Source organism: Salvia hispanica, chromosome 2 (assembly GCF_029641045.1).
Source record: "Salvia hispanica isolate PSC_SH4W2 chromosome 2, Shi_PSC_v1, whole genome shotgun sequence".
Taxonomy (NCBI): domain Eukaryota; kingdom Viridiplantae; phylum Streptophyta; class Magnoliopsida; order Lamiales; family Lamiaceae; genus Salvia; species Salvia hispanica.
Window position 1 is genome coordinate 63,038,546 of NC_142693.1, and position 27,726 is coordinate 63,066,271.

At 34.4% G+C, this 27,726-nt stretch overlaps 2 protein-coding genes and 1 pseudogene across 3 annotated transcripts; 1 reads left to right on the forward strand and 2 right to left on the reverse strand.

Moving 5' to 3' along the window:
* Nucleotides 1–3,794: 3,794 nt before the first annotated feature.
* On the reverse strand, nt 3,795–7,044 carry LOC125208273 (DCL-like protein). The gene is made up of 3 exons (XM_048107858.1): nt 6,623–7,044; nt 4,426–4,540; nt 3,795–4,329 (listed from the first exon to the last, which is right to left on the reverse strand). Exons 1-3 carry the CDS (start codon nt 6,937–6,939, stop codon nt 4,159–4,161), a joined length of 603 nt encoding a protein of 200 aa, XP_047963815.1. The 5' UTR covers nt 6,940–7,044; the 3' UTR covers nt 3,795–4,158.
* Nucleotides 7,045–8,741: 1,697 nt separating this feature from the next.
* Nucleotides 8,742–10,774, forward strand: LOC125215667 (putative F-box/LRR-repeat protein 8 pseudogene; annotated as a pseudogene).
* Nucleotides 10,775–19,680: 8,906 nt separating this feature from the next.
* LOC125200662 (Mannose-P-dolichol utilization defect 1 protein) lies at nt 19,681–23,791 on the reverse strand. Of its 2 annotated transcripts, XM_048098380.2 has the most exons (9): nt 23,523–23,791; nt 21,757–21,910; nt 21,508–21,580; nt 21,317–21,383; nt 21,113–21,172; nt 20,943–21,003; nt 20,821–20,862; nt 20,450–20,573; nt 19,681–20,008 (listed from the first exon to the last, which is right to left on the reverse strand). In XM_048098380.2, the coding sequence occupies exons 1-8, from the start codon at nt 23,676–23,678 to the stop codon at nt 20,470–20,472; spliced, it is 717 nt and encodes a 238-aa protein (XP_047954337.1). In that variant the 5' UTR covers nt 23,679–23,791; the 3' UTR covers nt 19,681–20,008; nt 20,450–20,469. The 2 variants fall into 2 exon arrangements, with proteins under 2 accessions (XP_047954337.1, XP_047954329.1); XM_048098372.2 differs by lacking the exon at nt 19,681–20,008 and having other exon boundaries at nt 20,202–20,573; nt 23,523–23,790.
* Nucleotides 23,792–27,726: the final 3,935 nt, after the last annotated feature.

Sequence of the window (27,726 nt, forward strand, 5' to 3'; positions counted from 1 at the left end):
GATTGTAGAGTTGGTTGAAGGTGGGTCCCTTTTGACTTTTGATTTTTATTTTGATTTATTTTAATGTAGATAATGACATTTTTATGTAATTTTGATGAAGAATGAGGTAAAATTGTATGACCAAATATGAAAAATTTTAAAAGTGACTCTTAAACTGGGACAAACTTTTATGGCAAAAAGTGACTCTTAATCTTGGACGGAGGGAATATTTGATTAAATAACTAAAAATAAATTTTGTTTTAATTTGGACGGGTATGACTTAATACTATTACTCTCATTAAATCATACTCTCTCTGTACCATAGTACTTAGTGGAGGAATTTTAATGCCACAAGATTTAGAAAAAAATGTGTAAAAATAAAAAAATAATAAAGTAGAATAGAAAAAATAGTAGAGAAAACAGATATGATTAATCGGGTTGTTAGGATAGTATCCAAAGAACAAACACCAAATCCTCGGAATCACATGTGTTCCTTTGCAAGGACGAAAGTGAGATCATCGAGCATCTCTTTTTTAGCTGCAAATTCTCCGGTAGGCATATGGTATTTTTTATGGTCTTTTGATATCACGCTATTTGCTTAGTTTTGGATGGAGTGTTTTATTTTATTTATGTTTGTTTTATCTATGTAATTTTCTTTTCTTCTGTGCTCCGCAACTCGCCTATATTAAGGTTCCAGCCTTTTGAGTAATCAAAAAAATCTATTAATCCCCTTCCACTTGTTCCTACTAGTACATACTACCTCCGTGCTAAAAAAGTAGGACATATTGTGAATGACACGGATTTTAATGTGGAATTGGTAAAGTAAGAGAAAAGAGAAAAAAAAGGTAAGAAAGAAGTAGTGTTAGTGGAATGTGGGGTCCATATAATTAATACTCCTCCCGTTCCATATTAATAGAGGCATTTCATTTTGTGCATTCGTTTTGAAAAAATAATTATAAATAGTTAAAGTCGAGAAAAAGTAAAGTAAAATAGAGAATAATATAGAGAGGAGACTTATATATAATATTATCTCTCTTACTTCATTTTTTCTCCACTTTAACTATTTATAATTATTTTTTCAAAACGAATGCGTAAAATAGAATGCCTCTATTACTATGGAACTGAGGGAGTAAGAGAGAAGAGAAAAAAGTAAGAAAAGTTGTTGATTTTTTTTAAAAAAAAATTTGCTTTATTTTTCGTGGACAACAAAAAATGATAAATGTGCTCTATTTTTCAGGACTGACAGAGTATTATCCTGTTAATGGCATTAAATTTATAATCGGGCAATATTGCAATTGGAATTTGAAGAGATATTTAAAATATTAAATTTGTACCCGATTTCAGTACATTACTAAAAAGATGAATGGTGAAATCAATTAATTCACGGCGATCAGAAATTCAGTAGATAGGCTCCGGCAACATACTGTTTTGATTAGTCGGCACAAGTTCCACTATAAGTTGAAAGCTCTTGCTTCAAGCAATCATCCACTTATTCACTAATCCACTATAAGTTGAAAGCTCTTGCTTCAAGCAATCATCCACTTATTCACTAATTCATACACCGTACCCTCCGTCCCAAGATAAGCGATTCACGTTTTTTTTTGAGACGTCCTAAAATAAGTGAGTCATTTCCTTTTTTTATATTCTTTTTTTTACTTATTTTCTCTATTTTATTAACTTACTTTATTCACTTTCCACTTTACTAACAAAATCCTACTGTATTTCATTAAATCCCGTGCCGAAAAATATTTGCTCACTTATCTTGGAACGGAGGAAGCAGTATTCTTGGAAGATTACTGTTTTATTTAGGTATTTGGTTTAGTTTTGTTTTTCAATTTTATGTTTATGTTTGTCTATGATCATTATATCACATTTATGTTTGGTTATACAAGGCCAAAAATATATGTGTAGTTCGATTTTTATGCGTAGATGACATCCGATAATTGTTTTGAAAGTTGAAACCATTATACTTTGGTGGATAAAAGTTGACGGACAAAGTCCTATTATGTGTTGCTTGTTGCTTATGTTATGAGTAGATGATATCCGATATACTATTATTTGAACGTTTTGAATTACATGCAATAAAAAAAAGTTAGGATCCGTTTGGTACACGGAATTGGAATTGAAATTATATCGAATTAAATTGGAAGGAATTGAATTGGAATTCAATTCCAAATCCTTTATTTGGCAAAATGAAATAATTGTTATGGAATTGAATTTAAAAAATCGAATGTGAGTGTGTTGTGTGTGTGTGTGCAGTGTGTGTGAATGTGTGTGTTGTGTACTGTGTGTGTGAATGGTGAATGTGTGTGCTGTGTGTGTGTTTGAATGGTGAATATGTGTGCTGTGCCGTGCGAATGTGTGTGTGTGTGATGTGTGTGTGCGCAGTGTGTGTTGTGTGTGTGATGTGCAGTGTGTGTGTGCGTGCGCGCTGTGTGCGTGCAGTGTGTGTGTGTGTTTTTGCTCTGTGTGTGTAGTGTGAGGATGTGTGTAGTGTGTGTGTGTCTGAACGTGTGTTGTGTGTGTGTGTGAATGTGTGTAAGAATTATGCATTGTGTGTGTAATTTAATAAATATTTGGAATTCCACTATTTCATGCGGAATTCAAATTGTGGAATTGGAGGATTTGAAATTGGAATTCAATTCCAAATCCAAGAATTTTTCTAATACCAAACAATGGATGTGAAATTGAAGGCTTCAATTTCAATTCCAGACTTCCAATTCTATATACCAAACGCAGCCCTAGTGTTGTTCTAATTATGGAACATGGATGGGCAACAACAAATTCAACTGAAACAGAACTAATACTCCATATGTGTATGCAATAAGTCAAAAAAGTTAGAGCAATATTTTGGCTTATTACTAATTTGAATTCAATGGTTTGGACTTTGGAAGATGGCCATATCATTTAAAATAGTGGTTCACATTGGCTATGACCCCAACTCACGTTATATTCCTAGCCACAAAATAGAATATTTAGAAATGCCATGAGTTTTAATAGTTCTATGAAATTAGTAATTAAGAACGAGTAAAAAAAATTAACTGTGAAAAATAATCCTCATTCGTTTAAAAAGAAAAACTCACAAAAATAGGAGTAGGTAGATTTTGAAGAACAAAGCAAAATAGAAAAGATGAATTATTTATTTAGGAACCTATAAAAATAAAATATGGTGGAGATGTATTGAAAAGAGGAGATTGCAGGTGGTGGGTTAGAATAGGAAATCTGATGTGATAAGAGGCCATTGTCCCACTTTTCCAGCGAGTGGTACAAGATTTTATAGTCCCAACAAGGACACATCACACTTTTTGCCAAACCCATGGCATTGACCCATCATCACTTTTCACACATTTGTTACTCTTTCCATGTTAGAAGTCTCATTCTTCGGCAACAGAATTTTAAGAAATATTATAAAAAATGAGTGAAAAAAGTTAATGGAATATAAACCTCATTATTATATATACTCCCTCTGCCTGTGAATAGGAGTCCCGCTTTTTCATTTTAGTACGTCCGCGAATAGGACTCCTATTCGCAGACAGAGGAGTATATTATAAATTTATTCTCCTCCGTCCTCCACCTGTCTACAATTTAAAAGTCTCATTTTGCTATTTCAAAATATATGTAATTCCATGATTTAAAAGTCTTATTTTGTCATTTCAAGATATCCGTTATTAAAAGTTTCATTTATTATTTTCCATTTTAAGAAGTAGACCCCCGATTCAAATAACTTATTACACTCACGTTCTATTATAAAATCTTTATATAAAACTATTACATAAAAATAATTAGGCTCCAATTCAAAGATCACACATTTGAAATACATTTGAAATACGCTTTTTAGATCGAGCTACTTGTAACGACAAAACGACATCGTTTAGACATACACACGATACCAAAACAGACTTACAATCTGCTCTCTGAAATGGATTCAGCAGAATAGTTTCTGCTCTTGTTAGAGGAAATTGGTATTATCCAACCAGTTTCAATCAGCTCAAACTAAATAAACCTACCAACTTGTATATCTACTTTAACATTCCCTTCAAAACATCAGTTTAGGCACAAGATTATGCATCATCTGCAGATATTATTAGCACTCCGTATTCGACGCAAAGTGGTACCCCATCGAGAAGGATTGAGCGGCGTTTTAACATCGGAGAAGAAGCTTAATTTCTCGAGAAAAGATCAGCTGCTGCCGCGTTTGAAATACTCCTTTATGAATCTTTCTCCATAACAGGGGTATTTGCCTCGGATGTAGGCTCGGAGACACTTTTGGTAGGAGAAGTCGATCCATCCGCCGTCAGTTCTTACGACAAAGAGGCACCTTGAATTCGAGAAATGGGGATGCCGGTCAACCTTCATTTGAATCACAAGTTAGAAGATGAATAATTCCAAAGAAGCATATTATAGGGATTGAATTGACAATCAGTCTGCCACAGAAATGAAACTAACCATAATTGAATCAAGTCCGCAACCAATCTTATCTTCGGAATGAGGGTGATGTGCAAGAAGCCGATCTACCACAGTTTGCTCGTCTTTTGGGGTGAGGCGTTCTCCATCCATATACCTGGCGGACGAACATACTACTAGGTAAGCATGCCAGTGGACTTCGTTCATCACACAACCAACAAAGACGAAAGCATAGTATCGATTATCTAAAATTGAGTTTCTCAATCATCTAATGCACATGCAATGACGGAGAGACCAAAAGCATTGGTTGGATTGGCACAGCCGCACAGGCACGCCATATCAAGGAAGCTGACCAGTTGATTCAGAAACATGGAACCTCATGGATTTCTATTGTACAATACCAGTTCGTGATCGAGAATCCACCAATTAGCTATATAAGGATTAGGAAGGACAAGTTGTGACCAGGAAGTCTAGGTTCATTTCTAAGTCTTACAAAATCGACAAGATTTTACAATCGGTTTTCACAAGAATATATAGATGTGCTATGTAAAAGGTCATTCCAAAATAGGCTTACTCCAGCTTGTTGTGTAGAGCACTAGATCCATTCAATTTGAATTTAATTAAGAAAAACTAACTTTTACTCTTATGTTAGTATGATATCTTGACTTCCTTACTTTCTTTGCATAACCAAACTACATCAATTCATTGAAGAATGCATGCATCAGTTACGAAAAAACTCAAGCAAACATGGGATCCACTTACACTCAATTTTATTCAAGTCATATATATTCAAATAAGTCTCTCAGAACCATGATAGAGCTTTCATCGAAAGGTTACAGCAAAAGAATTTCATTGCCAGTTATACTTTCTGCAAGTACTTTTAGCAGGGAAACTAAAATGATAATGCTTTTTGGATGATTTTTTTTTATCAAATCTCACTTCTTTACCTGAACAAGCCAAAAACAAGTAAAGTCTCAAAGAGAGTAACCCTTCGCCAAAATTTTCAGCAGTCACCTTTGTAAAGTTTTAATCTGTGATAGATTATATGATACATGGATTGACCATAGATTCCAGAGGGGAGTAGATGTTTTGGCATGATAAGTAACTCATTTTCTGTAGTGGTAATATTACTGTTATTCTAATTTTCTACTGTATTCCAGGTTTGGCTACATTTCAAATACGGTAGAACACAAGCTCTAAAAATATTACTATGACATAACAGAAAGGGAAAATCTTTGTGCATTAGTCTGAGAATCTTAAGTGCCATAGACCATGGATCACCCAAGTAGAGAACAGTTATACTAGAAGAAGGATAGCAAGATCCTACCGGAAAACAAACAAGTAGCAATGAGTAAAATGGATGCTAAGATGGAAATGCTACTGGGTGATACGATAACAAAATTTCGGAAGGTAGTGGTAGTTCATAACCTGTCCCGGCCACAAGGTTAGGCTGAAATATAGAGAAATCTATGTTACCAGAGAATGCAAGACTTAGGCTAACAAACAAAATCTAGATACCACAACACATATCAAAAGGTTACTAATGACTACGTCACTACTAGCCTTTTACACAATCTCAGTATTTACTATTCAGCTTAGAGTCCTTCAAGAGAATAGAAAACTAATAAAAGAGCTCATCGACTTTGAATCAAAAGCAACTACATTCACAGTCCAAACAACTTTACAAGTTCCTGTTGGGACCTAAATACCTAATTAATTTTTCTTTTAAGAGGACCCAATTTTGCACCGTGGTTACTCAGACTCCAGCCTATTGGATGGAAAAGAAGCGTCATACCAACTAAATTGTGCTACATCGCCAAATATCGAATTCCAACTCTACTTCTAAATTATCTAATTTGAGAGCAACTAAGTCCATTCTACTGATTTTGGTTTTCGTATTCCACGGGATTAGACGACATTCCTTGATTACTTAGCTACTATCTTTTCCAATCTCATGTACTCCTTTCATCAATTTAAGTGACATTTTATCGATTATTTCTACCTGAATCAAGAAGCTCACAGCTCCTACATAGTATGCCTTCAATCAAACCCCCAATTGAAAATCTTGCATTCAAGTAAGAATCCATTCAAGCCCCAAAACAATTAAAATCAATGTGAAACTGAAAAATAAAGCCATCATCAAACAATAATCCACAACAAAAAATTGAAAATAGTATACATAAGAAAGAAATTGAAACAATTTAACCTAATCTCAGAGAGAGAGAAGGAAAGCACGCACCTGTTCGAGTGAAGTATTTCTTTGGTGAGGCAAACAATGGGCTCGATGTCTTCAAATATTTCTGCTTCCTTGATTTTCCATCTCCGGTAGTCCGGGTCGTCCAATTTAGGGTGATGAGGGCGATCTTTTACATCGGTTGATTGAAAAACCTGAGCTAGAGAGGGTGATTTGCCACCGTCGGCGCCGGTGGAATCAGCGGCGGAGGTGCACAGCGGCCTGCGAGGCGGCGGGACATTTATGAGAGAGAGGTGATAGCTGCGCTGGACGAGGCGGAGGAGGAGGAGCGGCGGAGCTCTTAGAAGCGGAGCAGCAGCCATTGATTCTGAACCCAAGGAATTGTTTTCAATCGAAAAAGAGACCTTATGTATTTGAATTATTCTTCAAAATATCGAAGGAATGCCGATTTTTTTTTCTTACATACTGATATTCGAGATATAAAATATAAATTGGTGTGGAAATCATTTTGGACGAAAATGAAAGAGAGATTAATGATAATGACTCCCATAGATAGTTCAATAGAGGAGTTATATTTCAATTAGACATGATAATAGTCGTGATAAGATTCATGGATTTGGCATATCAATTGGACTAGTGATCTTTGTTGGTACTAGTAATGGATATTTTATTTTCAAAAGTTTTAAAAAATATTACTTCCTCGTGTATTAGTTAAAACATTTCTTTTGAATATGAAATTAACAAAATAATTTATTAAAGATCAAAATAAAGGGAGTTAAACAAGAGAGATGAAAATGGTAAAGAATAAAGTTTTTTCAAAAAGAAAACTCCCTTCCTTACATAAAAGTAGAGTCAAATTGGTTCTAAACATAGGTCTATTTTATGATTTTTTTAGTTATATACTTTATCTTTTAAAATTTTTGCATTCTGAACATTTCAATTCGAATCACAATTGGTCTTACACTAACGATTCTGTCAATTTTTATACGATTTTAACACGGTTTTGACCAATTCTTAAACGGTTTTAACCCGAATAGGTCTTAAACGGTTTTAACCCGAATAGGACTGTTAGAACCATCAAAATCGATCAAAATCGGGTTAAAACCGTTTAGAAATTGACGGAATTGTTAGTGTATGACCAATTGTGATCCGAGTAAAAATGTTCAGGATGCAAAAATTCAAAAGATAAAATATAAGACTAAAATCATAAAATAGACATATGTTTATTTTGGCCTTTATTCTTTTTTCTATTTTGGTACTACTACATTCTAGTAGTTGAGTCATTTCTCACATTTCTTCTTACTTACGCGAGGGAGCGGGACACCGGTAAGGATCACCTCCAACATTTTATAAAACATCACCTAATATACCAAAAAGAAATTGACATGTGGAATTATTTTAAAAATGATAAAGATATTGCAACTCCAAATTCCTCACGCCAAACACCCTTTCTCTCTCTACCTCTCATCCCCACTCAAACTTGCATTTTAGCAATTTAAACCGGACAACATCAAAATCCGGCGTCTTCAATTTTGCCGGCAATGATCTCCCTTGTTGGAATTCAATGAGTCGACGACCTCCGCCGCGGGAAGCCGATGATGGTGATAAATCTGAATTCAAGCAATAAAATTGAATATAAAGAAGAGAGGTAGAGAGATTTACCAAATTCTAATCGAGATCTCAGTGCAAAACCAAAACTTTGCCACATGAACTCCTAAAGAAGAGAATGCAAAAGCTTTGCAAAACAATGTTGAAAAACTTCCCATCTCTTTTCTTCTTACATATTTGTTCTTTTTGTGCATGGTGTAACCATGAATTTAATCTTCCACATTAGCATAAACCATCAATACAATTTCAGATTGGAAGCAATGCTTGAAAATTAAGAGGGAAAAGAGAGATTTAATGGTGGTTGCGAATTTGTGAGGAAAGGGAGAGATTTAACGGTGGAATGTACAGTAAGAGATTTAATAGGTGATGTTTTAAAAAATATTGGAGGTGATCTATACCGGCAAGAGACGCGCCCACCCAGGTGGCATTTTTTAACCGCCTACTCCGACGTCGTTTTTGCCCAAAGAAATGGTGGGTAAGGTGAATACAAACAAAATGAAATAAGGACACCAAATCAGCCGAGTTGAACTGCCACCTCCCAATTCCTCACCGTAATTGCCTCAAATCAAATGATTACAACGATTTCTTCTTTAATCATAGTTTAATCCAAAAGTTTTAACACAAAAAAGCACAACCTTTTTACCTAAACAAATGTGATTCTTGATTAAATTCCTCATTTCCAGTCACACTACCAACAAAAATAATCACAAAATCCCTCTGCAGCTGAAAACAAATAAATTTGAAACTAAAAATCCCACCTTTACCCGCCGCCGCCGATGGGCCAAACCGTCTCCTCCGCGAGGCCCAGATCCTCCAAATCCACCGCCGCCATCTCGCCGCTCAATCCCGAGCCACGCCCCGACAGCCCCGACGATTCCGCCGCCGAATTCGACGATTCCTCCGACACCGATTACTCTCTCAGCCTCCCCGACGAATGCCTGGCGTGCATCTTCCACTCCCTCTCCGCCGCCGACAGGAAGCGCGCGTCGGCCGTCTGCCGCCGCTGGCTCGCGGTGGAGGGCCAGAGCCGCCACCGCCTCTCCCTCCAGGCGCCGGCGGAGCTCTCCGTCGCCCTCCCCCGCCTCTTCTCCCGCTTCGATTCCGTCACGAAGCTCGCCCTCAAATGCGACCGCCGATCCGTCAGCATCGGCGACGAATCGCTGATCCTGATCTCGCAGCGGTGCAGGAGCCTCACTCGGCTGAAGCTCCGCGCCTGCCGCGAGCTCACCGACGAGGGGATGTCGATTTTCGCCGCGAATTGCAGGAATCTCCGGAAATTCTCGTGCGGTTCTTCCAATTTTGGGGCGAGAGGGATGAATGCGTTGATTGAGAATTGCGGATTGCTCGAGGAGCTCTCGGTGAAGCGATTGCGAGGGATTAATAATGCCGGAGCTGCTGAATCGATCGGGCCGGGTAAAGCTGCTGATTCGTTGAAGATGATCTGTTTGAAGGATCTTTACAACGGGCAGTGTTTTAGCCCTTTAATAATTGGGGCTAAGAATTTGAAAAGTTTGAAGCTTTTTCGATGCTCTGGTGATTGGGATAAACTGTTGGAATTGATTGCTGATAGGGTTGATAGTTTGATTGAGGTGCATTTGGAGAGGATTCAAGTTAGTGATTCAGGGCTTTTATCCCTCTCCAAATCTGCTAATCTTGAGGTGCTGCATTTGGTGAAAACGCCCGAATGCACGAACGTAGGGGTTATTGCAGTCGCGGAGAAATGTAGGTTGCTTCGGAAGCTCCATGTCGATGGATGGAAGACTAATAGGATAGGCGATGATGGATTGATTGCTGTGGCTACTCACTGCCTGAATCTACAGGAATTGGTCTTGATTGGTGTGAATCCGACACGGTTGAGTTTGGAGAAGCTGGCTTCGAATTGCCAGAGTTTGGAGAGATTAGCCATTTGCGGGAGTGAAACCGTTGGGGACACGGAGATATCCTGCATTGCTGCAAAATGCTTCGCGTTGAAGAAGCTCTGCATCAAGAGCTGTCCAATGTCGGATCATGGCATGGAGGCGTTGGCGGGAGGGTGCCCTAATCTGGTGAAGGTGAAGGTGAAGAAGTGTCGGGGGGTGACATCCGAGGGAGCGGATTGGTTGAGGGCGAACAGGGGGTCTCTCTGCGTGAATTTGGATGCTGTCGAGCCTGAACTTCCCGAGGCAAGCGTTAGCGAGCAGGGAGGTGGTGATGGCGACGGTGAGGCTCCATCGGGTGGGGGAAGTGGAGACACCAACGTTGCATCGAGCAGGAGCAACGGGAGGTTCAAGATGAGGCTAGGGTCTTTCTCGCGGAGAGGATTGGTGATGTGCACGTTCAAGAGGTGGTCGAGCTTTGGTGGAAGATTCAGGAGCTGCTCTGGAAGGGGCTGATGCCGGTAACTCCCTGCGCTCGATTATACGTGACTCGTTATTTTCGGGTTAAGCCTTTTGATGTGTTGATGAGAAGTGTTAACAATAGCGGATTTGATTAGAATAGGGAAAGGGAGAAAGCCCTTGCACTCCCTTTGCAATCTTGTAAGAAATTTGCTTTAGTTTTAGTTGTAGGGTTGTTTATGAACACAAAATACATGTTTTCTTGTTTGTTTAAGCTAAATCTCCTCGGTTGAATGCAATATAGTATATAATATTTGTACTCAAACAATTAAATTTCATTATAACTTTCAAAATTTCTTAAATTTTTTGACCAATTGAAAAAGAGTAATTTAAAACTGAGAAAAAGAGAGGACAAACTTAATTATGCATCTTGATACCAATGCCGTTCATCAATATATTTGCGTTTATATTTCTTGAACTCACAACAAAATCCAGATATTGTAAAATGAAATTCTATGAAAACTGAAAGTCAGAACATCTAGAAACACACAAGAGTGTCGTCCAATTTAGGAAAATGGGGACGATCTTTTACATCGGTTGATTGAAAAACTTGAGCTAGAGAGGGTGATTTGCCACCGTCGGCGCCGGTGGAATCAGCGGCGGAGGTGCACAGAGGCCTGCGAGGCGGCGGGACATTTATGAGGGAGAGATGATAGCTGCGCTGGACGAGGCGGAGGAGGAGGAGCGGCGGAGCTCTGAGAAGCGGAGCAGCCATTAATTCTGAACTCAAGGAATTGTTTTCTATCGAAAAAGAGTAGTTGCTCCAAGACTTGGACATCGACCCGCCGGTGCTCTTCCCCTTCTTCAGCTTCCGCGGCGCCTCCGCTGTTTGGTAGTAGGCGCCGGAGGTGCTGTATGACCGGAAATCGGGTGTGGGCCCGTAATAAGCCTCTATTTGCATGTTTGAATCGCTGTACATGTTTGATCTGCTGTAATCCGCCATGGAATGGAACTATACTATATGAAACAAATGTGGAGATGTTTTGTTTTTTTTGGAGTTTTAAAGAGGAAATTGTGGTTAAGACCAGTCAAACACGATTTCCCATTTCATATTCATACATTTTTTTTATTTACTCATATAATTAGATAAATTTTAGTATTCGAATTATTTATTTTTCTTCAAAATATCGAAGGAAGGCCAATTTTTCACTTACATACAGATATTCGAGATATAAAATATAAATTGGTGTGGAAATCATTTTGGACGAAAATGAAAGAGAGATTATTGATAGTGACGCGCATGGCTTGTTCAATAGCCCAGAAATACGAAAATGAAAGAGAGATTATTGATAGTGACGCGCATGGCTGTTCAATAGCCCAGAAATACAAAAATGAAAGAGAGATTATTGATAGTGACGCGCATGGCTTGTTCAATAGACCAGTTATATTTCGATTAGACATGATAATAGTTGTAATAAGATTCATGATTTGGCTCGTCAATCGGACTAGTGATCTTTATTGGTTAAACCTAACAGGCACATAGTTGATACTGGTACACATGAATATTCTATTTTCAAAGTTTTTAGAAAATATTACATCGTCCTATGTAGATAAAGCATTTTTTTTTTACATGAGACTAAAAAATAATTTATTAAAGATTAAAATGGAGAGAGTAAAGTATGAGAGAGAATAAAGTAAGAGGAATGAAAAAAAAGTAAAATAAGTGAGGAATAAAGTTTTTTTTTTTAAAAATGACTCAACTACGAGAAAATATTCCCTAGTCCGAACATACCATATGTCAAGATGAGTTGGTATGCCCAACCACTAATATTTTTGACAAATGGATCCACAAATAATTACTTACAATAGAAATTGAATTATACTCCATCCGTCCCATTAAATATGCAACATTTGCTTTTCGACACATGATTTTATGCAGTGTTGTTTTGTGGGTTAATGAAGAGAGAGTAAGAGAGAATAAAAAGTAGAGAGGGTATTGTTTCCACTTTTAGAAACGTTTCATTTTCAATGGGACAGAGAAAAAAGAAAACGTTTCATTTCTAATGGGAGTATATAGAAAGTTTTTCAAATTTGCAATCATCAAATATATTTGAGTAAAGGTCAAAATTGGTCCTGAACATATGGTCATTTTACGTTTTTGGTCCTAAACATTATCTTTTGAATTTTTTGGTCCTGAACATATGAAAATTTGATCATTTTGGTCCTCCGTCAACATTTCCGTTAAAAACTTAACGGTCAACAAGTTTAATCCCAATTTTGACCAAATTAGACTTTTAATTCTAATTTTTTATTCCTAATTAATTCCCTAATTATTTTAATAATTATTTATTTAAAATCAGATTTAAATATAGTATAAAAAATAAAGTGAAAAATTGTAATTCCTCTTCTCTTATGCCCCAATCTCCATCTCCGTCCAATCCAACTCTATCATCATCGCCAACAGCACCTACCCCGCCTTCAACAGCTCCGCCTCCACCATCTCCCTCATCCATACCTCCACCCCTCCACATCGCCTTCAAAGTCTATCTCTCTCAAAATAAATAGTGACCAAGGAGAAACTCTCCCGCAATGTGTGAGTTTCATCTTTCCAAGCCTAGAATTCATATTGGAACTATACTATACTATTATGCTAAATTTTATTTCGAGTTTCATCAGCGCTTTACTTCAAGCACAATACTGCTTTAGGGTTGGTGGATACTAACTTCATCAATTTCTCCATCCAAAATAAAGTGAGTTCTGCCATATTCTAGTTTCTTCTTCACTTTTATTCTCCCTCGGCCATTTTTTGCAGTTTGAGATCCACTTTTGTATGCCTGGTTTGGGAATGAGAAATCCGCTTTTGTATGTGGAGGGGTGGATGAGGGAGATGGCGGAGGCGGAGCTGTTGGAGATTGGGGCGTAGGATTGGATTGGATTGGACGGAGTTGGAAATCCGCTTTTGTTGGCGATGGAGTTGGATTGGACGGAGATGGAGATTGGGGCATAGGAGAAGAGGAATTACAATTTTTCATTTTATTTTTCATATTATTTAAATCTGATTTTAAATAAATAATTACTAAAATAATTAGGGAGTAAAAAATTAGAATTAAAAGTCTAATTTGGTCAAAATTGGGATTAAACCCGTTGACCGTTAAGTTTTTAACGGAAATGTTGACGAAGGACCAAAATGATCAAATTTTCATATGTTCAGAACTAAAAAATCCAAAAGATAATGTTTATGACCAAAAACGTAAAATGGTCCATATGTTCAGGACCAATTTTGGCCTTTACTCAATATATTTATATAAGTACAAATTCATACATATATTTTGCATGGGTCATCTTCTAATGAGTTTAGCACTTTAATCCCAAATTGAAACCGGATATGGATCATTTGATTCAAAAATCAAAGGCTGAGCTTGAATAAAAAAAATATCAATACACTGAATTAACAATCTCAACGAAAAGGTAAAATTGACAATTTGCATAAAATTAAAAGCACATGTTTCAATTTCATTTCTCAAACCATTTAATCCACCTTCAACAACCACACCACTCACTCCATTTTCTCTCTCAATCTCTCAATCTCGTCGCCCGTTCACTACATTTTCTCTCCCAATCTCTCAATCTCGTCGCCGTTCACTCTATTTTCTCTCTCAAACTCGTCGCCGTTCAAAACCAGATTCACTACTCCAAAACACATATCTCTCACTCAAACATAGAAGAACAGCTCGAAAACTCCCCTTCTTCTCCGAAGAAAAGCTCGACCTAGGGCAGATTCACAAATTTGAAGAAAATTAACGGCAAATATGAAATTTAAACTACGAAATTTGTATTAAACTTGCTAAAATTTCAACAGAAACGAAACTAATACATTTATTTTGCAGTGAACGACTTCAAAAAAAGTGCAAGCTCCTGCTGAATCGAAAGGTATTTTTCAATTTGATTTACCGATGATTTTTTTGCATTGCAGTTTGAGATTTCTGATTTCAACAAAGAATTAGGATTCAGATTTTGGTGAAATATGTTTATAAGCTTCTATAGTTGTGTTGTTAGATTGATTTCTGATTTGATAAATATGAATCTTCATTTTCTGAAAGCTTGAAGCTCTGATGAATTATTTAGAAGTTCTGATAATATTAGAAAGCTTTTGTTTACTATATCTAATACAAATATGGATATTGAGGTAGCTAAATGTCAATAATGTGTAAGCTATATGTTGATATTGGGTAAGATATGTGTTAATGATGTCTTAGCTAAATGTATGCTATATGTTGACATTTGTGAATTCAACAGCCTATTAAAATGATTGTAGTATTTGACATAAGTTTGTTTCTAAATTAATTATCATGGTTTATGTTTATCAAAAATACAGCTACAGGGAAAAGATCTAGATCAGAGGAAGATGACAATAAGTTTGACAACAATGAGAACTTAAGGTCTTTTGCTGAAAAAGTTAAAAAAGGCAAAAACAGCAGAACATAAACAGGAAGATAACAAGGGAGTTGATGGTGATTCTTCAGAAGAAACGGAAAAGGCAGAATGTGGAGAGAAGTCAGAAAAAAAAGAAGGAAAAGGTGGGAAAATAGAAAGAGAAGGCAGGAAAACAAAAGATGAAGAAAGAAACTATAAAGGCGGAGAAAGAAAAAGACGAGGAGGAGACATAAACATTGAACATAAAGAAGACAACCATTCTCAATATTACTATTTGGAATTCTCAATAATTCGTGTATAATTTCTCAACATTACTATTTGGAATTCTCAATAATTCGTGTATAATTTCTCAACATTACTATTTGGAATTCTCAATAATTCGTGTATAATTTCTCAACATCACTATTTGGAATTCACAATAATTCGTGTAAAATTTCTCAACATTACTATTTGGAATTCTCAATAATTGGCCTATACACATTCTCATATAGCTGTGAATAACAAAATAATATCAACACAACATTGAAACAATACCAAATCATGTACTTCCGAATATTTTGTAGATGAGTTATGATACTTCTCAATACTGACAAAATGAATACTCACATAACATGTCCAAAATGATATAGGTAATGCCATTAATATTTCTACATACAAAAATATTCAATGACAACAGTCACAAAAGAAGTTTATTTATAATCCTCAAAGCTCCTACTGTTTTTCCCAATTTGCAATAAGTTCTTCCACATCAACCTTGACAAATTTGTTGCATTCAGTCAGATGGTGTTTTGCTCCTTCACCAACTTGCAGTTGCAATTGAATGTAGACGTCACTAGAGTTGTGCAATATTTGGCACGTAAGATTCTCAGAGTCTTCGATCATCTAATTGGCAGTCATATTTGCCAATCTTTGATCTTTTGTCTCTTGTACGTCTCCATATCAAGTTACAAAAATCAATAATAGAGAACAGAACATCAATAAATTATATTTGAAAATATCAACACACAACATAAAATATACAAATTAAAACTAAGAAACAGACATATGAATAAAATTGACAGAATAATCATCAAACAAACTGTGACAAAACCACTAAAACTAGTAGTACTTACTAATCAATGAAAAAACTACTAAAAACATAAACATGTATCGGAACATGAACATCAGAATAAAAAAAATTCAAAAATTACTAACGAATATATGAAACAACAGCTCGAATAAAAACAGAAACTTCAAATACAAAAATTAAGAAGATGCATATCGAATTATTCAAAATAAAAACATAAAAGCACAATTATTAACACATATCTTCCATTATTGAACAAAGACAAACAAAATAGCTTCGAAAAGGAGACAATCGCGATAGGTTGATGAGCTCGGCGGAAATTAACAAGCAAAATAGCTTTAAAAAGAAGAAAATCGTGATACGTGAAGACTGAATTTGATAAGATCGGTAGATATTGAACAACGAGAATCAATTCCTCCAATTTATAATCGTGTGATTAAGAAAATATGAATTTGGAAAGAAATCTCCGAGATTTGAAGACTGATTTGATGATACAAAGAAGAGAAGAGAAGAGAAATTTTAGAGAGGAGGGATTTTAGGGAAAAAAATCTGAGCGTGAATTAGAGTATTGGTATGCAAAACAATTTGGATGAACTAAAATACCCTTTTCATATTATTTAAACTAATAAAAGGGAAAAAAATATTCCAAATCTAGGCTAAATCAAGTCCTTGGATTAGAAGAATGAACGGTTATGATGAAATCTTAATTTGAGATTAACAATTAGTTAGCAATCATGTCCCTATTTTGCATTATTTAAAGATAAATCATAAAATGTCATGACATTTCATCCTTTTATTTTTCCTCTTTTATATTTATATGTATACATATACGAAAAACACTAATTTAATGTGTTATATTTAAATTTTATCAGCATATTGATTATTTTCTGATTTATTTCAGCAGTTCTAAACTTGCGTTACAATTATTAATAAAATTAATCATGCTATAAACCTTAACAACTCCATTTGTTTTTTTTATTTATTATTTTTTCCTTAACAACTCTACTTAATTAAAAGATAAATTGTTTGTCTAGTAGTATTATGTTTACGGAATGTATGAATAATCCATTTTGATATTTTTTTAATATTTTATTGAATTTCTGATATGTTAAAATATAATATTAATTAATTAATATACAAATAAAATATAAGACATAACCAACTTTAATTATTAGTATATTTCGTGTATATATGCAACAAATATAAAAGAGGAAAAATTAAAGCATGTCATGAAATTATATGGAGTATGACTTTTGTTTTTTAAGTATGCTAAATATATGTGTGAATTTGTATTTGTATAAATATTAGTGAGGATCCCAATTTTAAGAAAAAAATTCTATATTTACTTGAACTTCCATATGCAAGTGATCCTTTGTGGATTCATTTGTCGAAATATTAGTTGTTGGGCATAGCAACTTATCTTGACATGGGCTATGTCTGGACTAGGGAATATTTTCTCACCTCAACTATCTTAAGACGGAGAGAGTATAATATTAAATGCTACTCTCTCTGTCCCAAAAAAATATGTGCACTTTCTATTTTGTCCGCCCCACAAAAATATGTGCATTCCATTTTTGGAAAGTTATATCAATTTAATAATATAAGTCTCATTATCCATTAATACTACTTTAACTATAATTTTCCTCCTCTTTGTTACTTTACCATATCATTCTCCTCATCTCTCTTACTTTACCAATTTTATCTTAATTCCCGTGACATCTTCATTGCCCATATTTTTATGGGCCGGAGGGAGTATATATTTGTAACATTGTATCATACTCCCTTCGGTACATAAAAATAGAGTCATTTTTTCTATTTTGGTACATTCCATAATAGTGAAGTCATTTCCTATGTTTCTTCTCACTTACTTGAGGGAACATCTTTTTTAGTACATCAACTGTCCTAAATGAGCAAATTTAATCCGTAACATTTCATAATATCTTTTGAGGTCCATCAACTATAAGTTAATATCAATTCAAGTACTTTTTGGCTATTTCCAATATTTTCATGACCAAAGTACCCTTAAGGCCATGAGAGCAATTTAATCTATTTACCCTCTCATTTTCATTAAATATATACTTTGAGATAATTGATATACCAAAAAAGATGTTCCCTCTAATTTTAATTTTTTTTTTAAATATCTTAATGATATTAATATTCTATTACTATTAATTATTTACGTTTAGTTTTACTTATTTGTAATATTTTAAATCATTGTACTATATTTAATATTAATAGTAAAATAATATAGGTATAAATATATGTAAACATTGAACTATATTTAATTTTAGTAGTTCAATTTATTAGATGGAATATTAATTTTTCAATCTTGAAGCTATACCATATACATAGAAGAATATGTTATTTTTAAGTGTAATACAAAATTGACAATTAAAAATAAATTAAAATTCATTAACATACGCAAAATCTTAAATAATTCAAAGAGCTAAGTTTTGTTTTATCTACTCTTATGTAGTAATTGTAGTCTAAAAGAATTAGTTGAAATTATCAATAATCAATTTAATAAAAAAGACAATGGCATTCCTTAGTTGAATATATGAATAATTTAAATTTATGATTGTTTAATTAAATAAAAAAATAATAGTTGCTATAAATTATTTAATATCACAATGTCACGTCTTAATATTATCATTATGTCATTTACAACAACATCATGAAAACTGTTCATAGTTCTCATATCTATTCCCTTGACTATTCGTGAATCATATTTTTTCTAGTTTATTAAATTTTTTATTTCAACGTAGTATATATTATTCCCTCCGTCCACAAAAAATAGAGCAATTGGTGTATAGCACGGATTTTAATGTAGAATTGGTAAAGTAGGAGAGAAGAGAAAAAAAGTAAGAGAGAAGGAGATAAAGTAAGTGAGAAGTAGTGTTAGTGGAATGATGTGTATGGTTATTATTTGTTGAAAACTTTCCATAAATGAATGTGCTCTATTTTTTGTGGACGACCAAAAATGATAAATGTGCTCTATTTTTTGTGGACAGAGGGAGTATATATTTAGATTAACTTAAATTTTTAGAAAGAAGAAAGTGGATGAATACAGAAAAAAAAAAATTACATACTTTAATGACAATGAGATGGTAAATAGATTGAATTGCCCATTATGGACTTAAGGGTAATTTGGTAATGAAAATATTGGAAATAGCCAAAAAGTACTTGAATTGATATTAACTTATACTCCCTTCGTCTGCGAATAAGAGTCCCGTTTTTCCACTTTAGTCCGTCCGCAAATAGGAGTCCCGATCATTTTTACCAAAAATGGTAATAGGGTCCCACATTCTACTAACTCATTCCACTCACATTTCATTTAAAGCTAATATATACAAGTGAGACATCTATTCCACTAACTTTTTTACACTCACTTTTCTTAACATTTCTTAAAATCCGTGCCTCCAAGAAATGAGACTCCTAATGGCGGACGGAGGGAGTAGTTAATGGACCTCAAAAGATATTATGAAATGTTACGGACCAAATTTACTCATTTAGGATAGTTGATACACTAAAAAAAGATGTTCCCTCCACTTACTTTACTGCGAGCGACAAGACACGCGCCCAAATATGTGGCATTTTTAACCGCCCACCCAACATCGTTTTTGACCAATGAAATGGTGGGTAAGGTGAATATGAACGAATTGAAATAAGGACACCAAATCAGCCGAGATGAACTGCCACCTCCGAATTCCTCACCATAATTGCCTCAAATCAAGTGATTACAACAGTTTCTTGTTTAATCATAGTTTAATCCCAAAAGTTTTAAAGAAAAACACATCTTTTTACATAAACAAATCTAATTCTTGACTAAATTACTCATTTCCCACACTACCAACAAACATAATCACAAAATTCCTCTGCAGCTGAAAACAACATCTCCGCCCAAAATTTCTCTCGTCTATCTTTTCCGCTTATTCACTATTTTTTGTGCTTTTCCGCTTCCTCTCCGCCCAATGGATGCTTTCAATTCATTGAGCGAATCGTCCAACACTATCAAGAAATTGAGTGAGATTATAACTTATGTATTTAACAGTTAAATTGCATGATAACTTTCAAAATTTCATCTTTAACTAAATTTATGGAGCAATTGACAGTTAAATTGCATGATAACTTTCAAAATTTCATCTTTAACTAAATTTATGGAGCAATTGATACAGACTGGAAAGAGAGGACAATACCTCAATGCCATTCATCAATATATTTGCGCTTATATTTCTTGAACTCACAACAATATTTAAAGGCAATGAATTCACAAAATCCGGCAATGAATTCACAAAATCCAGATATTGAAAAATGAAATTATATGGAAATCTTCTAGAAACACACAACTGTAGTTCTTCTAAAATCTTCTAGAAACACACAACTGTAGTTCTTCTGCAACTAGAGTTTATGATCATCTAAACAGATCGCGGCACGATGCAACGAACTTGCCTGAAAAAGTTGCTCATTCCCTAGTCGGATTTCTTCTCTTTCCTTGCAGGTGGTTTCTGGTACAAAACTATCTGCGATAAGATCGTACCATTTGTGACAATGCCGATCACCGAGCCCATAACCACTGAAAATGGGTCGAAAAAGGAACAAATTAAAGAGAGATAAGAACCAAGAGGGATATAAAATGTGTGAATTTATAATTACAGAAAGATAGATTAAATTCTGAGCTATGATAACACATTCAACAGTTTGTCCATGTCGAAAGATTAGTGGTTTATACTTATGCAGGAGATGGAGTAAGCAGATTTAAGCATTTCATGTCGAAACAAGTCAAGAAAGCGTTGATGAAGATCAAGTGAGAGTATAGGTACCACTCATTGGTGCCTTTTCCTGCATGCTGGTAAAGACTCTCACTGCCAAACATAAAAAGTTATATAAATCTACATACTTAAGTCGAATCTGCTAGCCCAAAACAATATCGATATCAACTTACCCATGGATCCAGCAAAATTCATTAGAGAGGTCAAAAAGCTAAGCTCCCCGGTGCTCTTATTCTGCTCAATGTAAAGTTGAATAAGCAACTAAGCGGCAAATTTCACTTGCAGAGAATATCAGAGAACCATTAGCATCGTGAATAGAAAATTTAAAAACGAAGTAGCATACCTTGAAATTTGCCCAAATTTGTGGAATTCGAGCACAAAAGAAGATTGCATGTTGGGAAGCCTGTTAAATTTGTGGGAAAATGTAATGCCCGGTATAGGATGATTAAATCTAAAGAAACTATCAGGGAAAACAAATGGAGGAGAGGAGACGAGGGACATGGAAATGGAAAAAATTAAAAGCACAAACAAAAATACCAGGACTTACATATAGAGCTTCGAAAAGCATAGGATCAATTTTGCCAGCCAACACCGATGGAGCTATTGCACAGTATCTGTGTTAAAATGCTGAGGAGATTGCAGGCTTTATTTTTTAGACGAATTAACAGTTCAATGTCATTATGCATGTGCTTATTTGTTAGATGGAAACATGAATATTATGGAGCAGTTCAAGGATACAATAAGCCTCTGATCCATGTCTTTATTCCTAGAGGTTGAGAAAAGTAATAGATGATTGCTACAAGAATTATAGCTGCAAAAATAAAAGGAACGAATATCAGTAGATGAAACACAGAGAAGAAATGATAAAAAGGTGGAACCAAATTGCGGCCTTTGCAACAGTCACAACCTACAGTTTGTGACTTTTCTTGCTTTTGCTTTATCTTATTTATATTAATAGAAAGATAGATAAAGTTTTGCTGTACGCACCCTGAATCAATAGGAATGCTAGCTCCCCATAAGCTGAAAATGGAAGCCCTTTGTGAAGACAGTATGCTAGCGCAATTGTGTAGCCGACAACTTCAAGTTCAAACGCCACAACACTAAGCCCTCTGACACTACTGTTTTGTACAATTTTTAGAATCTGAAAAAAAAACAAAAAAAATTATTTTTCTGAGGAGAAATTAAACACACATCTTCAAACACAATTATTATGGCGTCTTGACCTATCATTATAAGACAAACACTACAAATTCATAGTTCTTGTCAGGTTATTCAACTTATTTGTTAAACAACCTATAATTGTTCGTGTCAATGACTCAATATACTTCAAACTTGTCACAGCCCCCCTTTCCTCATGCACAAAAAGGCCCTACTTTACAAAAGTGATAGCATATGACAAAATATTCACCTTGACCAAGTGAAAAATTTCAGATCCATAACAGAAATACAGATGAAAACCTATATCAAAATATGAATCAAATGATAGACAATTCATCATTAAGCAAAAAGGACTAATTTCTCAATCTTTGGCATCCAACAGATGTTCAAGTACATAACCGCATTTTCTCTTCATTATTCATTAATGGGGAAGATGCTTCTGATTAATATCTTAACTATAAACATGCTTATTGATGGCCGTGATAAACTTCCAGGAAGAAACTTAACGTCTCATCATCATCATCAAAAGCTATTCCAGCTACTAGCTGCGATCTCTCTCACATGCCATCACTTAACCCAAGGTCTAGAAGGTCTTGCTGGTAGCTACACGAACTCATCTAAATTTCCTTGGCATACCCTTCTCAAAGGCCTTCCACAAGCTAGTCAATCAAAAGGGTGAATTGGAGCTGTGTTTGATTTGCACATGACTAAACCCTTTTGAACGTCTCTATGTTATCTTATGGTCTATGGAGATGTACCAACTACCATTGTTATGCTTACAATACCTCTCTTAACCAAAAAAACAATCATGGAAGAAACTAATGGGACTGAGATTCAAACTTGCAGGTTGCGATATCAGATACTAACATAGAAGTTTGATGGAAAAAGGTTCTAGTGCTTACTTCTCATTTTTTCACACTCTAAGCTTCTAGTTGTCACACTGTCTATCGCCACAGAGCCACGAAATCCAGGTTACTGTGAAGTTAATACATAGACAGCCTTACTAATTGGCATCAAATTTTTATTTTAAGACCAATTAGCCATTCAAGAAAGAAATCTTTTTATCTTATACATTAATCGAAACCTCCAAGGAGCACATAAAAGAAATTGTGATAGTCCATACACATGTACGAACGGATGACAATACATTATGACCAAGGGATTCTATATTTAGCCCATCATCGAGTTGGATAAGTGAAGAAACTAAATGACAATGATTTGTTCAAATCCAACTACTCTTTCTTAGGTTAGAACAAATACCTCTTTCGATTACCTAACGCATTCAAAGAAATCACACATTAAATTCCCATAAAAGCTTCATGAATCGCATAACTTTCCACTCAACAACAATTCTTGAGCAGCCAAATCACTCTGTAGACTCGTTATCTCAACATCTAAAGACAATAAACTCATTATCCAAATATACAGAACTACATCACGCCCACGCAAAAATCAAGTCTTTCTTCAAATCAATTATAGATAATCATAATCACGAAAACCCAATCGAAATCAAATCATAACAGAATTTCAACAAATTCACCCAAAACCTAGTTTAAAAAAGAGGCAATTGTCATCGGAAAGGCTATTGCATTTACCTGCGGGAGTTTAACGGTGGTGGAAGCGGCGACGATCAAGTAACCCAATAGCTTTGATATTAACGGAAGCAAGCAGTCTTTTTCTGGAATTTGACCGCTTTGCAACGAACTCAAAGCGCAGGTGAAATCCATACCGAGAAACTTCATCTCTATCATTTCGCCTAAATCTTCACTGGTTTCTGATTGTTGTCAATTACCTTTGTGTGTGAATAATTTTGAGTGTGGAATTGCAGAGATGAATAGTCTTCGGATTGCTGGATCTACACTGCACGTAGGTTGGGTATATTACTTTCACTTTATTGAATTCATTAATTTGTTTTTTTTTTAAAATTCAAAAATACTAGTATATTGTAAAGATATTTATAAAAAATATGAGTATATAATAAGTTTATTAAGAATATATACTTTTAATGTATTGAGAGTATTTTTGTTCAAAAAAATTTGAAAATAGTAAAAAAGTACTTCAAATGATATTAACTCATAGTTGATGGACCTCAAATGATATTTTCAAAGTTCACGGGATCTGAAATGATACTTTGGCAAATTTCGTGAATAAAAAAGATGTTCCCTCTTATGAAGAATACTTTTATCAACGTTTTATTTCTTAAGTTCTTTTAAAATGTATCTGATTTTAATAATCAATGCAAAAAGAATGTTAAGTGTAAACTTTAATTGACCTTTAAAAGTTAAAAGGATATATGCAATTTGAGATCAAATTAGCTATAATTATCACTTATTTATTGGGAATTCGTTTGACTTTTTTATAAAAAAAAATCTTAGTTCTCAAATTTTACAAATATGCAATGGTGGGTCAAGAGAGAGCAACCCGACCCACCATCATCACCGCAAGGGTTGAAGTTGGTGTCATTTTAGGCGGAGCGGATCTTCTACACCACCATTCCTATTCCATTCCTACTCCACGCTCATAACTTAATAAAATAATTCTATAATATGTAAGTGATGGTTGAGTGATGGTGAGATTATTTTACTAGGCGTGAGCTCAATCTCAAGTCTCAGCAATTTGGTGTTGAAATTCACTTTTATTTCTCATGTGTCATTCATTAAAGGTCTGTCAACTTAGCTTCTATCTTCTGATTTTAGAGAAGATTTTATTCGTTGTATCTAATCTGACAAGTTCTATTTCTGCCATTATAAACTAGAAAAATGGAACTTGGTCTCATCCTTTTTCTATTTCAATTGCACTAATTTATTATGAATTGAATACTGCATAGTACAATACAAGAATTCCGTAATCTCATCTATTTAAAATGTATGTGAGCTTTCAAATATGTATTGTATTATCTATAAATTATATTCTTATTTTCCATTTCTTATATTATTCATCAAAGTTAATCTCTACCTATTTAAGATAAATTCCTCACTTTAAGGAAGCAAGTAGTATCATCAATTTTGCATTCCAACTAATGTCATTTCCTATTAAGACTATTCTTTTGTGGGTGGAGGTAGTAATTTAAAGGAGATCCTGATTATATATTTTAAACTAAAAATCATGATTACTAGTACTTAATATAGTAGGGAGTGTGAAATATCGAGCCAAATTAATGATAAATCAGTAACTAAAAGTTAAAGCGGAAACCATGATGATGAACTACAAAAATCTTTCCATAAACACACTGATCATGAAAATTTGCTGAAAATACTGATATCACAAATTTCATAATATAACAAAACCAACTTGTTGAAAGATGCATATCCAAAATTTTGAGGTGGCTGAGCTTTAATATTGGGGCGGATAGACACCGCCATTGGGTGGCGGCACACTGTAAGCACCATCACCGGCAGGCGGCGGTGCTTCGCTTGTATTTATATTATGTGGATAATAGTTCCAAGCGGTAACATTATCATCAGCTTCACAACATAAATGTTTGGAAATGTTTAAAGAAAAAAATGTTGATTTTTTTGTTTATAGAGGGAAACATTAATCCGTTATACATGTAATACAATAAAAAATTTCGTATAGGCTATACATTCTATATTTTGAGATAACAAAATTTCATACGTGTTGTTATGATTATAGAGACTTTAATGAAACGAATCAAATAAGGTACCAAAAATTTAATAATGTTATACGAATAAAAAGTTACTTAAGTCTATCCTTGCTTCTATATGTGTGTCTACCATTGCAAGTACTATGGCTCACTACAAAATTAGTAGTACTAGTATATTTTTAAGATAAAAATATCTCTTAATTTAATAACTACAAAATATCCTTGCTTCTTGTGTAATTCAATTTTAGTTATTAAATTAAGAAATATTTTTATCTTAAAAATATACTCTATATATACTACTAATTTTGCAATCTACTATCCATAATTCAGAAAATTCGACTGCAATATATACCTGCATAACCCACCTGGAGGCGGATAATTGATTGGTTGGAGTTGTGAAGAAAGATAACCCCGCGGTGGGTAACGGCCGGTGGTCGGTGGCTGGGAACCGCCGGCAAATATCATGTTACCAGCTATATTCACGAATTATATACTATTGCATTAGTAGAATTATATACTATATTCACGAATTATATAGTACTACTATCATTTTACACAATTTCATGTGTAAAATGTACTCCATCCAGAATAAGTCCCCTTTTAAATCGACACAGAGTTTAAAAAATCGTGAACAGAAGTGTATTGAAAAAATCGGAAGAATATATGTCACATTTTTATATTTTAGTAATAAAATGAAAGTGGATTAAATTAGTAGAAAGTGAGATATATTATCTTAGGTTCTTTACAATTATGCAATTCTAACATTGGCAAATTTCAACACCGTATTACTCATGCATACCATTTCATTTACTCCCTCAGTTTAACATTAATTGTTCATTTTGATTTTGAGACGAATTTTAAGAAATGTAAAGAAAAGTGAGTTGAAAAAGTTAATGGAATATGATTACACTTTTGTATATTAATTTTATAATAAAATGTGAATGAAATAAGTTAATGTAATGTGAAATCTACTTACCATTTGTGGTTAATGGTGAAAGTAGACAATTAATGGGGCGGCAAAAATGATTAAAGTGGAAAATTAATAGGTGCCGGCTGGATAAGTAGAAGTTGCAGGATTGGGTTGATAAAGGTAGATCGTATTGATAGGCGCGGACATCGGTGGCGGTGCACTTGATGTAGCGTTCATCTGAGGTAGCGGAGGAGCGCATTTCTCCGCTGCCGCATCGGGATTCATGGCCGGATTAGTAGCTACATATATATAATGAAAGCAGAATATTATTAGTAGTTGATTAATTGAAAATTCCGAGATTTGGAATGCTGAATTAATGCAGATGGTTTAGTTGGTGGTACATACCTGCGGCGGGCGGAGGCTGAGGCTGGTTGCCGGGGTAGGAAAGTGGTGCTCCGACCATGGTGGCATATATGTGAAGGGATGATGTAATGTGATTATGATCAATTTGTATATATAAGTAGCAAATTTTCCTATTTTAAAAGAAAACAACAAGCGAATTAGGTGAGGAATGGAAGCACCTCCTCCTCCACTAGTGAAATTACAAATGTTACTCTTAATAATTAAACTTGTTATGGATTTAATATATGATTTTGGATTGTTAATGCATGATGCATCTATCATTATTTATGGTTTTTGGTTGATTGAGGTGTTATTATAATACTCCCTCCGTATGTTATTAAATGTCACATTTTTTTCTTTTTTCTCCATCAATAAATAATTCATTTTATTTTTACTAATTTTAGTAAGTAGACACCACATTCTACTAACTCATTACACTCACATTTTAATATGAAATTAATACTCCGGTCAAACAATTTTTAAAATATGCACAAGTCAAAATTAGGATATTTATTGGCGCGCGAAGGAAGTAGTTTTGTTCGTTTGTTGAAAACAAATTCGCATAACTCCGCAAAAAAATGAATAAATTACTACTCTCTCTGCATATTTAAGAATCATTTTGCCATTTTAGATTGTCCATGATTTATAGAACTGTTCACTTCATTTCAGTTTTAGTATGCACACCTAACATTCCACCAATTTTTAACTCACAATCCAATAAAAAATCAATACTTTAACTGAGTTCAATGTTTCACTCAATTTCTCCCTTACTTGTTTTTTACAAAATCAAACATTTTTCTAAAATCCATGCGGAATCAAAATGACTTTTTAACTTATGGATTGGAAGGAGTAACACATAAAACCAAATAAATAACCTTTGGAA

Bases quoted from the DNA above. Each gene is read 5' to 3' on its own strand.
- LOC125208273 (XM_048107858.1), bottom strand. From the start codon at position 6,939: ATGGCTGCTGCTCCGCTTCTAAGAGCTCCGCCGCTCCTCCTCCTCCGC. The intron at 4,541-6,622 runs GTGCGTGCTTTC...TTCGTCCGCCAG, and splicing joins GAAATACTTCACTCGAACAG to GTATATGGATGGAGAACGCC. The intron at 4,330-4,425 runs GTTAGTTTCATT...ATTCAAATGAAG, and splicing joins GCGGACTTGATTCAATTATG to GTTGACCGGCATCCCCATTT.
- LOC125200662 (XM_048098380.2), bottom strand. From the start codon at position 23,678: ATGATAGAGATGAAGTTTCTCGGTATGGATTTCACCTGCGCTTTGAGT. The intron at 21,384-21,507 runs GTATCCTTGAAC...ATTTTAACACAG, and splicing joins ACATGGATCAGAGGCTTATT to ATACTGTGCAATAGCTCCAT. The intron at 20,574-20,820 runs GTACCTATACTC...ACCCATTTTCAG, and splicing joins GGAAAAGGCACCAATGAGTG to TGGTTATGGGCTCGGTGATC.